At 43.2% G+C, this 17,676-nt stretch overlaps 1 protein-coding gene across 1 annotated transcript; it reads right to left on the bottom strand.

Moving 5' to 3' along the window:
- Nucleotides 1-418: 418 nt before the first annotated feature.
- Nucleotides 419-5,965, bottom strand: fam185a (family with sequence similarity 185 member A). The gene is made up of 8 exons (XM_061076845.1): nucleotides 5,446-5,965; nucleotides 4,488-4,597; nucleotides 3,709-3,801; nucleotides 3,033-3,171; nucleotides 1,619-1,660; nucleotides 1,434-1,529; nucleotides 1,213-1,347; nucleotides 419-788 (listed from the first exon to the last, which is right to left on the bottom strand). Exons 1-8 carry the CDS (start codon nucleotides 5,864-5,866, stop codon nucleotides 676-678), a joined length of 1,149 nt encoding a protein of 382 aa, XP_060932828.1. The 5' UTR covers nucleotides 5,867-5,965; the 3' UTR covers nucleotides 419-675.
- Nucleotides 5,966-17,676: the final 11,711 nt, after the last annotated feature.

Raw genomic sequence — 17,676 nt, 5'->3', positions numbered from 1 at the left:
TTTAAAAGTGTGTTGTATATTTATGCTTATTAAATAAAAATGACATTTCATTTTACAACCTTGATGTATTGCTTTGATACTTAATTTCTACTGTCTGACAGTGTGTGGATTTGTTTCATGTGAAAACTCATTCTGGGAAATAGATGATCTGCACTGAGATGAAGCTCATGATTGAAAAGTTCAGATCCTGTTCAGTTCATCAGTTCAAGTCAGGCTCTCACCTGAGGCTCTTATGGGATGTGCAAAGAGGATTGTGGAAAATATGTTTAAAGATATAAATATTCATTGTTATGATGAATATGTAGTTCTTTCAATAACAATCATGATTTGTAACTAATTAAATATGACCGTGTAAGAGTAAAAGTTGAAGATCCTTCATGCTATGGTCACAAACTGAGATTTCTTATTCATTTTTTCAAGTTCATATTTTATCAATAATATTCAGAACAAACCAGTTGTACGTAACAGTTTACTCCCCGCCCTCAGTATGTTATGATACAGTATTTACAGTGGTTGTTAACCCATAGCGAACATTTGTTAATATATAGACATCATTTCCTCATCAACAGCACGGTATATCCTGAGCACAGAGTTGAATGCGTCATTGAGGTAAAGGTCTCTGTCTGTGAGTGTGAAGCTTCGATGCAGGAAAATAAAAATCCTGTCAGTCACAACTCAGCTCCCCAGCTTCAACGACTCAAACCAGCTCTGTGTCTTCAGAGTGACAGATCCTCGGTCCGCCCGAGCCTTCACCCACCGGTCCACTGGAGACGCTCCATTCAGATAACCTGAGAGAATATTTGGAGGATGTGACGGAAAGAAAAAGGTGTTTGTTCAGGGTTTAGATCATTGACCCTGTTTGTTTTTTTTAAAAGGATAACTTCAAAACTATCGGACGAATTTCCATGAAACTTAGTGAAAGGATGAAACCTGGGCCAAAAAAGAACCCATTCAATTTTCAATCTAGTTTGTGTTTTGTTTTTTTTCTGCGGATTTTCGCAATTTTCCTGAATTTGGGGTATTTTCCAGCATTTTTGTAAATTATTAATGTAGAAATCTTGATGGAAAACTCTATTATAGGACTGATATCTATGAGTGTGTGCAATTTGGTACAGCTTGCATTTAAGGGAGCCTGTTGTTGCTTTGGCAGAGATCCTTGCTCTTTCATGAACAATCAAAAAAAGCTTGATTCAATGAAAAGTAATGGTTTACCAGTAACTGTGGTTTGGCCTTGAGCAGTGTTGTTCTCTGCTCCATCCAGAATAACAGTTGGGCTGATTTCCAGCGCCGCTCCACAGAGCTCCACCCCGGCTTTCAGCGAGGATGGCACGCGCACACACACGGCTCCTGTGTACCACCGGAGAATGAGAAAACAACTCCAAAAGATACCTATGGTTCATCAAATGAATATTCTCCTCACACCGTGTGTTTACCTTCCTCACTGTGGAGTTCAGCACTGCCGCCATCTCCCACGTAGACATCAATGCCTCCGCTGTGAGAGGAAACTTCCAGGAAACTATTTGAGCCATCTGCGAAAAGCAAAGCAAGCCTCACGTGTTTTGTTTTTCAGCCGATACTGATAGAAAACATACGCATATTGTGTAATCAGTCTGCTCACCTATGACTGTATCTCCTGACACGTTCTTCACGGACGCGTCACCTTTAAATCAAAGGCAGCACAAGGTCAGGATTAACTCAAATAACAAGCTGTTGGATCATTAAAAGTCTGCTTTAGGTAAACAGAGACATAAAGATTGTGGAATATTAGAGACACAGCATTTGCTCCAACGTATCATAAACCGGAATTATTGAAGTTCCCGGGATAATTGTTTCCATGGATTCTAGGATGTGAGGCTCAATGGTGTCAGGAACAGATTAAAATCCTACAAGGATGACACGCTCACACTCTTCTCATGTCATGGAGCTGTCTTTCCTATTAGATCACCTCTTCCTTCAATGGGTGTTTTTTTTTTTACAACCAATCCTGTTTTACAGCCACCTCCAAAACAAGCAAGTACAGAATACATGGATAATTGGGAGCACATTGCAGTTAAATGGACATTGTTGGGTCAGAGCCCAGAATTCCTTGCGTTCCAAAGTCCTGCCTTACCGAAGTTAACACGACCCAGATGATCCCGGGCTCCCATATGTCACATGTGACCTACAACAGCTACAGGATATTTTATATTTAATGTTCTTACCAAATGTTTAAATCATTTTATTGTGTTTAACTTTTCTTTTTTTAAATATTTATTAAAATATTCGTATTCTAATGTTGTCTAATGCTGCGAGATCTACAAATTTCTTTGAATTGTTTCACAGTTTGCACCGACTAAAGCACCTTTAACTTTGTTTTAAAAAGGGGCCAGATAAATTAAACTATTATTAATATTATTATAATTATTATTAGTGGCAAATGGCTGTAGCTGAAGTTGTAGAGGATCCTCCTCCTCCTCCTCTTAGGTCAAAGTGTTCTTGAAAAAATGCTCCCCCCCACTAAAAATGATTTGTTTTATTGGAGACCAGTTGACATTTTCACATGATATATTTCTTTCGCATATTTAAAGAAAAAAGACTTTTAGTACTCTGTGATAGATAAACATATTCGTACGGTCAGAATGTAAAATCTTAAAAATTCAAAGTATCTCCAATTGTTTGATGACGCTTCCTCCCAACATGAAAACAAACCCTCATGATTGGTATGATCATAGCTTAAAGGGTTATTCTAAGAAAGTGGACATCTTGCTATTAGCTTAACAACATGGTTTCCTGTTTACACCTTAAAGTCAGACTCCCAGGGCCAGTTTCTTAATATCTGGGATCTGGGATATGTTTCATCTGGTTCTTCCTGGACCTCTTGTTTCCATGGAATCTATTATTGACCCGTTCCCCACTTCTTTGTTAGTTTGTTTTGTTCTAATCTTTGTTTTACTTTGATCTGTGTATTCATAAATATTTGGGTTATAAAAAGTACACATTTCTTGGATAGAATGTCAAAACAGAAAAACACACAATAGACTTTGCTGGCTCACCATGCACGTGGCCCAGCTGTACTCTGCCTGAGCACGAGGAGATGCAGCTGGACTCGGCGTAGATGGCTTTGACCTTCAGAGGCCCGTGTTCTGTGGAGACATTCATCCTGGTGCCCTGGAGCTTCTTGACATCCACAGCCTGCGAACACATGCAACCCATCAGCGCACGTGGCCACAGGCAGGTGACGTATTTAGACATAAGGCTCTGAGCTTTCTAAACACACGAGGACAAATGAGCGCAGTGTCCTTCATGCTGGAGCGAGACCTTCCATGATGTCGCCAGTGACACTATCGGAGAGATGTGTCTTAACTTTAAAAAAACATGGTATCAGCAAATGCAGTTTAAAGTTTAAAATAAATGGAGGACAATCTGTCTGTTGATTTTCTCAGGAACTGCTTATTCAATAACTTAACAATTGCCTCTGCTCTTCTGTGGGTCCTCAGTAATACAGCCAGAAAGTTTGATGTCCATCGGATGAGCTATTGTTAAGAACATCGTAGGATGGAGACACACACACACACACACACACACACACACAACAGACGCACACACAGACAGACATGCCTGCAGTCATAGTTGGACAGTTATGGATTGTGTGTTCAGGTTGCTGCTGCCCCCTAATGTCAGCTGACTGCGAGTTCAACAAGTACCAAGTAAAAACACACTCCTACTCACGCTGTCTCCTCGAGTGCTGATGTCCACGTTGCCGTGGATGGTGCCCACACCCGTGACATGTCCTCCACTGGACTGCACCTCCACCTGATGACTCTGAGAGACAACAAACAGCAGTGAGACGAGCAGGCGGGACAAGTCTCTCTGAAGACCCCCTGAGAGATGATTAGTTTGGAGTGTCGTCCCCTAATAAAGTCATGACAGCATCCACCACCTTTGATTGATATTGTTGAAATGGCAATCCCGAGTTCAACTTTTCCACATGAGCTGGATTTAAGAGGTGGTATTTTTCTCAAAACTGAAAAAATTATTCTAACACACATTTGAAAAGACCTTGAATCCCTTTTTGTCAGATGTCAACAGCGCTGCCTTTCATGCTGTAATTTGGACTGAGGAGAAATGTCCTGATTTGTTTGACATACTGTTGTGTTTTTAATTTCCTTCTTCTAATTAAATACTTTTCTGTTGAGGGAGCATGTGGCATTCAAAACAACAGCTCTTATTATTTAAGGACTGAAGCCTTTGTGGTTAAGTTTGAAGAGGAGGACCCCCACAGGGTTTTTATATGACATATGCTGTTATTGTTTTGGATGTTGTTTTGGAAGCCATGCATTTCCCTAAATGTCATCGACAATCTTTTTTGAACAGATTTATAATTTGGAAGCAGCATAAAGTGTCTCATAACTGCTGATATCAACTTTTAAGACCCAAAATGATGGCTGCACCACATCAGGACCTCTTCTATGTATCATCAGTAGTTAAAGTTTCATGCCACCACCCACCTTGACAGATTCCAGCAAACAGTTTCCTCTCTCTGTTTGCACCTTGCAGATGTCACACTCCATTTTCCTCACACTCACGTTGCCAAGTCCTTCAGTAGTAATGAACAGATCTGACACACACACACACACACACACACAGACACACACGTTATTATTGAAGGATGATCAACGACAGGTTCCGCAAGTTCCTCCCTTGACCCATAGTTCAGTAAAGTTGGCAACACATTCACAGATTCGGACTTCCCGGATCAATAAGTCTTAAGCAAAACGTTGTTAAAGCACAAACGCTGCATAATTCCCACCATAGTAATGTGGACAACGGACTACAGGCGAGTTTTCATCAAAATGAGTCGTCCTCCGTGATGGACACATAACATGGTTGTCTAGTACAGCCTGCTGAGAAACGAGTGAGCAGGGACCGTCTACAAAGTGCAACACCGAAAAGAGATATTACAAAAATATTCAATAACCTCATTGTAATACTGTATATTCTCACCAAAATTATTTCACAGGTCCAGCGAGTCCTGCTGACTATGCTACACTACAAAGTTCAAAAAAATGTCATTTATCATAATTTTTGGAAATATTTTAATGAAGATTATTCAATAGCTTCACTGTAATACTGTACATTTTCACCAAAATCACTTCACAGGTTCAGTGAGTCCTGTTGGCTATGCTACAGTACTAATTTTTGGGAAAAGTGATTTCGCATAATTTTGGGAAATATTTTTTATATAAAATATTCAATAACTTCGGTCTTATACTGTATGTTGTCACCAAAATCACGTCACAGATTCAGGGTCTCCTGCTGGCTATGATACAGCTACCCACTATGGTGGGAATTATGCAGCGTTTGTGCTTTAACAACGTTTTGCTTATGACTTATTGATCCGGGAAGTCCGAATCTGTGAATATCTTGCCAACTTTACTGAACTTTGACCCTTCACCTCAAACTCACTGCTTTTAATGGGAGCAGCCACCTCTATGGACACGCTGCTGTGCACCTCCTCTGCAGAGATCAGCAGCTCTCGGCTCCGGTGGTCGTACCGCACCTGCAGCTGATCCAGACCACCGACCCCCTGCTCGCCGTCCCCCGCGTGGACCTCAACGAAGGCCCGGTCGGCCTCCGGGAAGCTGTGCGGGTCCAGCGGGCGGATGGAGATGCTGCAGGAGAGCCGAGCCCGAACCGACACGAAGGGGCTGACGGTCAGATCCCACCGCCTCACAGGCTCCTGCGCCCCCTGGTGGGAGGGACACCCGGCGGGGACAGAGGTGGAGAAGGACCGCGAGGGGTGTAGAGGACACCGGGGGAGAGTGAGGAACCAGCGGCGGAGGAGAACCACACCTCCCCGCTGAGCTGCTGAGCTCCAGAACGTCATGGTCTCCGGGGGATGAACCGGCTCATCCACACTTTACACTGCAGCAGGTTAATGTCAACACACAGGGAGCAGCCATTCATGCAGCATGGTCCCCACCATCACACTGAGGACAAGCAGACCACACTTCCTGTTGGAGCTTTTCAGAATAAAAGCGATATATACAATTTTAATAAACAAGCAAATGATACAGCAGGTTGTTATGTTCAGTGCTGGTATACGTGAATAATCTAAACATAAATAAATCAATTATATTTAAACTAGAAAAATATAAAGAAAGGGTTAAAAAATAAGAAAAGAATAAACACCCACTGCTGATATTTGCCATGCAAAGTAGATTTAAAGAAATGTTATAAATGGAATGTATTGTTCCTAAAAACACAAGATGTTTTTAATAGTGAATATTTAATTGTTTTAAATTGTTTTAAATGTTATTCTAACTATAAAATTACTTATTTGATCATAAATAATTTCAAATCCCAACTGAACATCCATGGCCTTAGTTTATTGTCAATAAATAAAAAACTTTAAGTAATTTTCTAAAATCATGAGTCTAAGCTGGAATACAATCAGGCCTTGGGTTTGCTGTGGGGGGATTTGGGTAAATATATAGTTAATATATAAATCTGATTTAGAAGTAGTGACAGGTAAACACAGACATAATGAGCAGAACCAACTGTAAGATCATTATTAACCCTTGTTAAAATATGAGTTTATATTCTGTAGTACTATTTGTTGTAATTCTTTTACTTATTTCCGTTTTTGGTTGGAGAAACTGGAACCATCGTATTTCTGATTGTGATTATTTTTTGCTGCTTTTATTTTAAAGGGAAATTACTTTACTTCTACTCTGGATCAGTCTCACACTTCTCAATTGACAGACCGGATGTACAATCTTGTGTAAACACAGCTCCACCCCCTTCTGGTTTTGTCCAATCAGGATGCATTTCTTAGCAACTCGCCTGTGACGTCCTCACGCAAAGGCTCTAGGGAAATGGAGGCCGAGCTTCTACAATTTATATCTGACCTGAATAATCTGTGGCTGCTTTTCTAACAATGTTAATTTAAAGATAGTTCACCCAAAAACGTAAATTCACTCAGTATCCACTCATCACTTTGCTGATAGAGGGGTGAGTGAAGTGTTTGAGTCCACAGCGTTTCAGCCAAATCCAAATCCAATTGAATTTAATGTTGACCGCTTCTTCAAGAGCATAAAAACAAAAGAATGAAAAAATAAAATTCCTCCAAACTGCTCCAAGTGTCCACAAGCCCCGACATTCAAATTTGACTCCAAACTATGCCATTTAAACCAGAGTTTTAAGCGTAATGTCCTAAAGAGCCCAGAGGAGAATAACAGCCGATAGTTACCCCCCAAAAAACCTTGTGTGAATAATTTCTTTTCATATGAAGAAATGGTTCTTTACTTCCATTACATTGGAACTTTCTGAAACGCTGTTTACCCCTGAAACTCCAAAAGTTCAACACTTCACCCCACCCCTCAAACACAAAGTGGTGAGTAGATAATGAGTGGATTTTCATTTTTTGGGTGAACTATCCCTTTAAACTGACACTGTTTAAAGCAGGAAGTCAACATATCTGTTTACAAACAGTGTACCCACATGTGTCTGTGATCTTTTGTTTCTCCATGGTCATATATTGTTATCTGCGTGTTATTAAACGCACCGGTGGTTTTGTACTGTACTCACCAGACCACACGCAAGTGAATAGCGATTAATTCATGTCTTCTCTTTTTATTCGTCTTCACAAAACAAACTTCATAATAAAACATCTCACACAGCTTCATTCAACCATCCACTGGACTTCCAGTCTTGTAATAATAAAAATATCAGTCTCTTTGGCTTCATACCCGTCAGATTCACACAATCGTCATAGAAAAATAAGAGGATCTCTCTCTCTTGTAGTGAACAAATCTCTCTCAAGTTATTTTACATTTTCTTGTACACTGTACTCGTGATTATAACCTTTTAAAATATATACATCCTCGTTTCACTCACCACCAGGCGGCGGTGTTGTGTGGATAGTGCACATTAACAGTGAGGAGAGTGTGATGAGTTTTATGAATATTATGATTATGATTACAGATGATACAAAAGCAGGGTCATGGGGTGAAGCCTTTGGGTCTGATCATCATCCGGACACTTTTGAAGGAGCTCCTGTCACTGGAGGGGTAGAACTCTGAGGAGATGTTGGGCCATGTCCCCCAGAAGATCCCGTCCCGGACCCCCCGGTACGTCCCCCCCACATAGTACCTCCCGTTCAGGTTGGCCGCCATGCAGGCGTCGAACCACCAGCCGGAGCTGTAGTAGGCCCCGCAGTTCCCGGACGGGTACCGGTCGTTGTCCCGGTCCGGGGTGGTGAACCCCCGCTGGTGGTGGTCGTAGCTCCCGCTGAAGCGCAGCGCGTCCCCCGCGGTGCCGGAGTACCCCCCCACCGTCAGCCGGTAGCTCATCCGCTCGCTGGCCACCCGGAACCGGGCGTACTCTGCGTGCTCCCTCCGCCCCTGGAAGTCCTCCAGCTCCACCCGCAGCGCCATGTCCCTGTCCCGGGTCAGCAGGTGGATCAGGGTGTTCCCGAGCCAGAACTCCCCCCCCTGCAAGTGCCCGAAGCCGGAGCGGTACTCGGCCCAGGTCCGGTTGAAGCTGACGCTGCCGTCGAGCCTCCGCTGCAGGAGGGTCCATCCCCCCCCCTGCAGCTCCATGTCGCAGGGGACAGAGAAGCTCCGGCTGCGGGGGTCAGGGGTCACCAGGTACACCCCGCTGCCGGTCTGCCCTCTCAGCAGGTGGTCCGAGCAGTCTCTCTTCACTGCACAGGAGGAAGAGAGAGAATAATACAACTTTTAAAAACAGTTCAAAAAACAACTCCGTCTTCTGGGTTTGAGGCCTCTGCTGGTCTCTGGCAGGTGAAGACATGTTGGCTGGAGGTCACACGAGTTCAACAGGTCAGAGCAGAAGCTACTTCATCATAGTTCAGTGTTTCTGAAGGATGGGAACTCTACCCCTGTGTTTTACAACATTCCTGAAAGTCATTATAGTGAGATACATCACACCAATGCCTACAGCTCTGAACAATGACTCAATATTTCAAAATATAACTCAATGTCTCAAAATAATGACATACTATCTCAAAATATCAACTTAGTATCTCAGAATAAGGACTTGTTATCACAAAACAACGACATAATCTCTTATTTTAAATCAAAATTTTGATTTAGCATTCATCGTTGTCTTCTTACACTGGCAGACATGGGTTTCTGTTCTAAGGCCTCCACAGTGGATTTTTTTCCCACTCTACTTTCTTAAATAGTGAGAATTTACTTTGTATTGTAGTTCACCTTTATCAGTATTTGCATCCAATAATTTTCATTTCCTGATATCTTCACCTCTAAACCTAATTGATTTTTCACATTTTCTGTTAAACTCATTTTTCTTTCACTTTAGAAAAATAGGCAATCTTTCCCCTGCCTTCTTTTTTCCCGGCTGAGTAAAATATTCTACTTACAGCCCACAGTAGATCAATTCAAAAATAAGTGTCAGTGATAGAATAACAAACACATAAACTGAGTGTTCAGTGTTTGAATGTCTTGATGTATGAAGTGTGTAAAGAATGAGGGGACCAGATGTGAGAATCCCCCTGATCTGCACCTGTGTCTGCATGAAGCCTGAACTCATTTGAAGCCTGATGCATCGCTGGCTGTTCCACACGCGGCTCTGCAGGAAGTCTTTAACACGGTGGCCTTTGAATTCTTGTGGTTTTATCCCTTATCAGCACACACATTGTGCACACATATGCAAATTCCTCCTTTGACAAATAGCCTTGATGTATGGCGCAAAGATGATCTCACAAACCATATAGTTATACTGTCTTCTTTTATATGAGGATCATTAGGACTTGCCATATGGGACTCTAAATAAAATCCTGTCAGGCTAATACCAATATACTTTTTTAACAAGAGAGACAATAATAAAGGCATTGAAATAATAATGTACAACAGTTAATCTGCAGTTTTCTCTAAGACCATATTATTCTCTCTGCAAAGGAGTTTATGTTTTCATCTGCATTTGTTTGTTAGTTTGTTTGTCTGTTTTTAAGATTACACAAAAAAACAATCAACAGATTGTTGTGAAACTTGGTGGAACCTGAAATTATTCCAGTTTTGTGTGGATCTGGATCAGAGGGCGGATCCAGGAAATCTTTTTCACTTTTTTTTAGGGGCCGATAAAAATCCAGATGGGAATTTAAATATGTTTTCATCAGGGGACTGTTAGGCGTTGGTGGATTGATAAGCTCAACTGACCGACATTGTACTTTTTGATGTAATGTTCCAAGAAGACAGGAGACGTTAGGGAGATAAGTTGTAAATATTAAAGAGTTTCATTGCGATTTTGTTTATGTCTTCTCCCTTTTAGATTTGAAGCTAAAGTTTATTGATTACTTTTGTGAGCGAATATAAAAAGGCATGATTACAGTATTATGCATGGTGTTGCAAACCTGGGCTACAATGTCTGTTCGGTTCACAGATCGAACAAACGTGTTGTGAAATAATATCTCTTGCCTTTAGCTGATGTCCACGTTGGTAGTTTGTGGGGCGACCTGCTGCCTCCCTGGTTGTCCTCAGGAAGCTCTTTTGGACGCACGATACCCGGGAGAACGGCCACCTGGTTGATTTTAACACGCAGCTCTCGTGCACTCGGAGTGGACGCCTCACCCGCCGGGGACTCGGGGCCAGAGGTGACAGGGGTGGCTGACCTGAAGTCAGGGCTAAGTGTGGAGGTAGTGTGGGCTCGGGGGAAAGGGACCGGAGGGGTAATTTGGTCTGGATGTGGATTTTGTCTGGGAGCCATATCCTCCACATTGTGACGTATGGTGGTTTCTGAGCTGGAGTCGGCGTTAGAATCCAGACTTGGCCCTGTGGATCCTGGACTGGTGCTAGCGATAACACTCGGGAGGATCCTGTGGATGATTTTGTTTGGTCTTGTTGTCATTGGGATCGATGAGGGCTGTCCGGCTGTTTGTGGCCTCAGATCAGACGTACCCCTGCTGCCTGGGCTCACGGTGAAGCCTTGGAGTAGAGCGTGAAGCAGAGGAGAGGTTCCAGGCTCGCGGCTGTCGGGGGTCATTGGACCCGGAGTGATGGTTTTTTTTGTGCTGTGGCTGAACTCTGTTTCTGCCGGGGAATGAGTCGCCTCAGCCGTCGGTTTTATAGCACCAGATGTAGGTGGCACGTACATTTGAGAATTTTGGATGCCATACGCAATCGTTCCGCTGATGTGAGGATCTGATTCTGTTTTGGTCTTTGGGCTCGAGTTTAGTCGCACTGCTGGTTTTGTCCTTTGAGCAGATGTTGCTCCTGGCATCAGTGTGGGCCCGGGTGTGATGGGAGGCCTTAGTTTGGATGTTTTGTTGGATTGTGTTGCAGGGATCTCATCAGGTACAGTTTCTGGTTTAAGTTCAGGCAGTTGGACGGGTACAGGTTTTTTAGGCCTCTGATTTGTTTGAGGTACTTGGTCAAGTTTAGGCTTCACGCTGGGTTTAGTCTTTTTGCCAAGTTCTGGACGTTTGGGGTAAAGTCTAGGGAGGGTGCGAGGTTTAGGGTTTTGTTTAATCACAGGGGTTTTCTTGCTGGGTTTAGTTTTTTTATTGGAAGGTATTTTCATACGATCATGTGAAATGTTTTGTCCAGGTGTTCCAGAGTCTCGGTTCGATTTAGACTCAGGAGACAGATTTTCATCAGATTTTCTCATTAGTTCTGTCACAGACTCTTGCTCAGTTTCTGCGGCCTTCAGCTTAATTGTTTCTGCTTTTTCAGATTCAGGCGTGAAATGTTGGTTTGATTTAGAGGTGAAGTCCGATTCTGCTTTTTCGTTACTTTTCGGCTTTTTCTCAGGTTTCTGCTTTGGCTCAGGTTTGTCTGCTTTAAGAGGACGATTTGGCTTTTTCTCTGGTTTCGAGTTCGGTCGCTCAGTCACAGGATCTTTGTCAGAACCAGTTGCATTTATCGATGCAAGTCTTTGATTGGATGTAGGTCTCTGGACAGGAGGCACAGACTTGAGATGAGATTTTGGTTTTCGAACATCTGACTTGGTTTTATCCGTTGTGAGGTCCTGATCCTGTTTAGGCCCTGGATTGTTTTTCACATGTTGAAGTGGAGCTCCCTGGTCTGGTTTTTTAATTTGGATTCTTTGGGTATCTTTGCCAGGTTTGGGTTTCTGCTCGGCTGTGGGTTTTTGGAGCGAAGGCCTCTGCTTTTGGTCGTTCTTAATCCTTTTGTCGGGTGAAGGTGTTCCATCAAGTTTATGGACATTCTTTGGATTTTTTGGCCTACGGTCGGCTTCAGGCTTAATTCCTGGTTTATGCTTTTCACCAGGCTTTGGCCGAGGTTTCACTCCAGCGTTAGTGTTTGAGCTGGCGTTCTTCTTTACTGTCCCCTGGCTGCGGTCTTCCACTCCTGTAATTGTAGTTGTGTATAATTTCTGACGGGGAGTTGAGGTGATTATAGCTGCCACGGTGGAGATAGATCGATCCTGGAAACCTGCCCCAGGTCTCGGACTAGTTGTTGATGTGAACCTTGTAGTGCTGCTGGTTATCTGTTGTCCGGGGACGCCCAGTGTGCTTATTGTTGTTGTTGGCGTACTTATGGCCCTAACATCTGCCTCTGCACCAGGGCGGGGGTGCTCAGAGATGCTGGTCCCTTCACCGCTTGTGCTTTGGGTCGTAATTCTGTGAGCAGCTATCGTCATTGCTTGAATGCCGTCTGGTTTCAAACGTGAAGTGGACAGAAGATGAGGAGCAGGAGGAGGTGACGTCAAGGTCGTGGCTTTGTTTGAGTCCACGGAGTCATGTGTTGGACTAATGGGAGCTAATGGAGTCTGGCTCACTGGAACAAAGTCTGTCCTTTCACCCGTTCTGTTGGACGTTAAATCCTCGTCGCTGTCTCTCTGTACAGTCCCGACCATTTCTTCTCCCTCGGGTTTGATCTCTGTGCCCATCTTCCCGTCCTCCTCCTCCTCCTCCCCCTCTTTTATAGTCCTCTGTGTTGCTGCGTGCCCAATGGTTTCAGTCTGTTTTGGTTTCTCCTTATTTTGCTCCACTCTGAGACCCCTTTCCATTTTCTTTTTCCTGTCCTGCAAACGTTGCTCTCGCTCCTTATTTGTATGCTCATCGTGGTCCTCAGACATCTTTATTCCATCACTGCCCCTGTTTCCCTCAGTTTGGCTCTTTTTGTCTGTCTCCTTTGTTTCATCTCGCCTCAAGTGTTTGTCACTTTCTTCAGTTTTCTCCTCGTGTTTGTTATCACTGGTCGTCTTTCTTTCTTTCCCACTCTGCAGCTTATCCACTTGATCTTCCTTTAAATCACCCTCTTTGTCTTTTGCTGTACCTTTTTCCATCTCTTTATTTCTCTCTCTCGTTATGTCCACAGTTGTTCTCTCTCCACCAGAAGTTGGCACCTTTTGCTGCCCCAGTTTGTCCGTTGCCTTTCCCCCCTCTGTTTGAGTTATTCCATCTTTTAATGCCACTTCTAATAAGGTTTCTGTTTTCTCCTTTTCTTTTACGACCACTTCAATATTCTCTCCCTCTGCTATCCATTTCTCTTTCCCTCTCTCTTCTAAAACTGTTCTTACTTCTGAGTCAGTGTCACCATCTACCTTCTTCATCTCTTCCACTGTAACCACATCTGTTCCAAACTCCTCTCTTAAATCTTTTCTGTCATTCACCCACTTCCTCTCATCCTCCTGTTTATCTGTTCCTTCATTTGTCGCCACATGCTCTCCTTCTCTTTGCGTTCCACACACTCTCTCAGTTTGTCTTACTGTACAATCAGCGCACATCTTCCTCAGTTGATCCACATTGTCCTTCAGCTTCTGCAGATCCTTCATGATCTTCTCTAGTTCTATGAGCTGCTTCGGCAGATGAACGGTCAGCGGTGGCAGAGTGAAGAGGAAGGGGCATGTGTCCTCCTCCTGCCCCGGTCTGCACGGCCCCTCAAGCTCAAGAGTTGCATCGCAGGGTCCAAATCCCCTATCTCCCAGGAGGTCTCCTCCACCAGAGGCCCCTGTGGTCTGGGAGAGGCTGGACAGGGCCAGCAGGGTCCCATAGACGCACAGTGCTGTTAACCTCATCACGTCCCGGGAGTAAAGACTAAAGGCAGAGGAGGGAGAGAGCGTAAAAAAAGATCCACCTCAGTTTGTGAGGCACAGTGACAGAGAGAGGAGGGGGTGAGGTGGGAGGGAGAAGAGGAGGGAGGCAGGAGGGATGGAGCTGTTCAGTGGAACGCAAATCCCTGAGACTCGAGGAGTGAGACGCCCCGAGAGGAACACAGGTGAGAGTGATGGTATCTCTGAGATAATGGATGAGAAGGGGGGGTCAGCTAAATCAATCATGAGAAAACACAATGGTGAAAACATTAGAAAGTATAGGTCTTATTCTCCTTCTCTTATTACCTTTATTGAATTACAGGCGCCTGGGTAAAAGTATTCACTCTACTAAAGACCATTCTAGTTCGTTTATGGGATTGTTTGTCAGGAGGGTTACGCAAAACAACTGGGCAGATTTCCTTGGAATTTGTTGCAAGGGTGGGACATTGGCCCGGAAAGAACCCATAAAATTAGAGTGCACATCAAGGAACTTTCTATCAATTTCCTTGACATCGTAGGTTTTTCCCCACAAGATTAATTAATGGATCAGAATTTAACGTGGTTCGATAAGTGGGCTGTTAAAGCTTGATTGATGAATATGCTCTCAGTGTTATTCAAGTTACATTTCAATTCACCCTCATTCTAATCACATCATTTAATGAAGACCATTTGTAATACATACTCCCTTCATGATGTAATGATAAGTATATTATGGCCATGAATATGCATGTGTGCCACAGTTGCCTTGGCAGGCGCTCTTCTGGCTTCCTGTCAGTGGTCTATAAACATGTGAAGGACAGATGCGACAGGTCAAACCATGCATTTAATACAAAGCAGTGGCCAGAGCCAAGATTTTTGCTCCTCAGATTTGTAAGACCGTATTTCATTTTAATGTAAGCTGTGTGGTTCAGTTCAGCTTCTGAGTTAATAGAAACCAGGAATGTCAGATTTATCGGTGAAGGCTGTTTGATTTACATGTTGTTCCAGGGGAGAGACGTTTCTCATGTACTATTGACTCTGGTCAGACAGTGCTTATCCTTGAATCATGTAGAAGGTGGAGATAATCCGTGAGGCAATCTGTGGGTGTAGAAGCCAAACTCACTGTGTACAGACAATAAGGTCTATGAAGGTTTTTATCTTAGTCATTCTAAGCTAAAAGCCCCAATCTTGGAAGTCTGCATATTCACAAATCAAACCAATTGAAGCATCTGCTTAGCAGGGAGTTTATATGATGAGGCTTCAGTTTGTCATATCCAGGATGTTAATGTCAGTCGCACCACGGCATATGAGAGATAAGTGATAGTAAGTGATGCCTGTGTTCCATTTTTAGGAAAATTGTGCACTTTTGATGCTTGTTCAGCCACTTCAATTGTCCTATTATGCCTCTGTCCTAACCATAGCCATTGGCCAGAGGCATTATGTTTTGGAGTTGTCAGTCCCTCCGTACGTCCATTTATCATCTTCTTGTGAACATGATAGCTCAAGAGTGCCTCGAGGGAATTTTCTTCAAATTTAGTAAGTTAAGTGGTTACTTGGAATCACAGATGAACTGATTAGCTTACGGAGGTCAAAAGTGATCGGTCAAGGTCACAGTGATCTCATGTTCTCGTGGGCGTGAAATAGCAGGAACACCCATAGGGGCGTTGGACTCGAGGATGACCCGATTAGAGTTTGAAAGTCAAAGGTCATGTTCACTGAGACGAAAACACGTTTGCCTCTTGAACACATTATTTTAAGAACGTCTAAAAATAATCCTTTCAAATTTGGCACCAGTGCTCACTTAGACCAACAGATTAAGTGATTACATTTGGGTGGTCAAAAGTCATGTGGCCTCATAAAATATGTTTTTTTGGCCTCATGAACAGGATCTATTAAGTCTGCCTTTAGGGAAACGTGACCCCCGTGTCTCTTTCTGTTTCACTGAGCATTTGCTCCGACTGCAAGAAGCTGGAGAGGTTTCTCAGCTGTCTTTTAATAATGACGAAGGAAAGCAGTTGTTTAGTGAGAGGACTGTGGGAAACTTCACATATGAAATGAAAAATGAGTCAAAGTGGCAGAGAAAAGGCCCAGGGTGGAGAAACAAGAGCTTAACAACTCTTTGAATTTCAGTCCAGTTTTTCACTTTAGATTTTAAATTTTTTATATATTACAACTAAAGCCTGGTGGACTACACTCGACCCTTGTAGTGAATCAATAGACATAATAGTAGCAGTCTATCCAAGCCTATACTTTGACATTTCAATTTTTGACCCTTCCTCCAGGCTAATGCAGCCATGAGCTCATCTGAAATTTGATGACAGGATGAAAGCCAGGACTAAAGAATCCTTTCACCTTCTGCAGACCCTTCAATACTCCAACACTTACACTGGGAAATAGTGTGAGAGAAATGTTTACACTCTGAAGAGCACCCTGTCAGAACACTGTTCCATATTGATTTACTATAATCGAGCCACATCTTTAGCAGCGCAGCCAAATCTCAGACGGTCGCTGCTCAGCCACAGTGATTTAACCTTCTGCCTGAAGAATGTAAACGATTAGAGGTTAGAATGTGGATGATAAAGGGCAACGTGGTTTGTTCATTTGATGTTAGCCAATCTAAATAAATCCTGTGACTCAGCTGCAGAGTACAGTCAGGAGCTCTTTTATTCCCTATAATACCCTCTCTCTTGGCTTTACCCATTTATGGACAGCAGTTTTTTTTTCTCCCCATGGTGCCCTCTTGGGATCCAGTGTTTTGAATTCCCCCAGTGTACCGACTTGGCCCGCTCTCTGTCCTGGATCGTGTAAACACTCTGCTTTTTTCCACACAGACTAGAATAAACTTCTGACCATCAGTATGGTTTTGCTGCCTGCGCTTCCTGGCAGGACGCTTCATCTCCATCCACTTTGGGCAGAGGAGCCACTGTCGTCGCTCACGTCTGTTATGTGCATAAGTGTCTCATTTCCAACTGAGTGAACACAGCGGCTGTGGTCACGGTCCAGCGCCAGCCTTTTGTAAAACCCCTTCAATCTGCCCGCCTGAAGGTTTCCAACCTACCTGGAGAATGTTCTTCTGCTGACTCACTGTTTGCCTTCTAAGAACGAATAAACATATTATTTTTGGTAAATCAAATGATACAATACCTGCATTAATCCTGTGGATCAGTGAGTATCTGTTTAAAATTAAAGCAGCACTCCTAATCTTTATTGTGTCTATTTTACAGACCCACACACACGCATATTCATATTCACTTTAAATCTCAATTTCCAACTCCCTAATACTGCTGTAACTGATACATTCCTTCTCCATGTGTGAGAAAGTTTTTCATTGGTCGATTGACCGATAGCGATTCTTAAAAATGAAACGACTAAGTGTCTCTCACATCTGGGCTGGATTTCCTACAGCTCGCCAACACTAGATAACGTCAGGTCAATTCATCTGTTCCAAAAGCCTGGACGTCATTAAGACATGGCTTGAAATTAATATATTAGAATCCTGATCCCGATGAAGGATATGAAAAGCAGGCGTAACGTGGGAACAGGTTATCTGCTGCTGACACCTTTTGCCCAAAGGGATTGAACCCCGGGGTGAAAGGAGACGTTTGTGAGAAGCTGGCATGCAGTAGAAATAAACTGGTATTTTGCCACAATGGACGAAACCATTTTACAGTTATTATAAAA

The sequence above is a fragment of the Limanda limanda genome, chromosome 8 (assembly GCF_963576545.1).
Source record: "Limanda limanda chromosome 8, fLimLim1.1, whole genome shotgun sequence".
Classification (NCBI taxonomy): domain Eukaryota; kingdom Metazoa; phylum Chordata; class Actinopteri; order Pleuronectiformes; family Pleuronectidae; genus Limanda; species Limanda limanda.
This window is presented reverse-complemented; position numbering and strand designations above follow the sequence as displayed.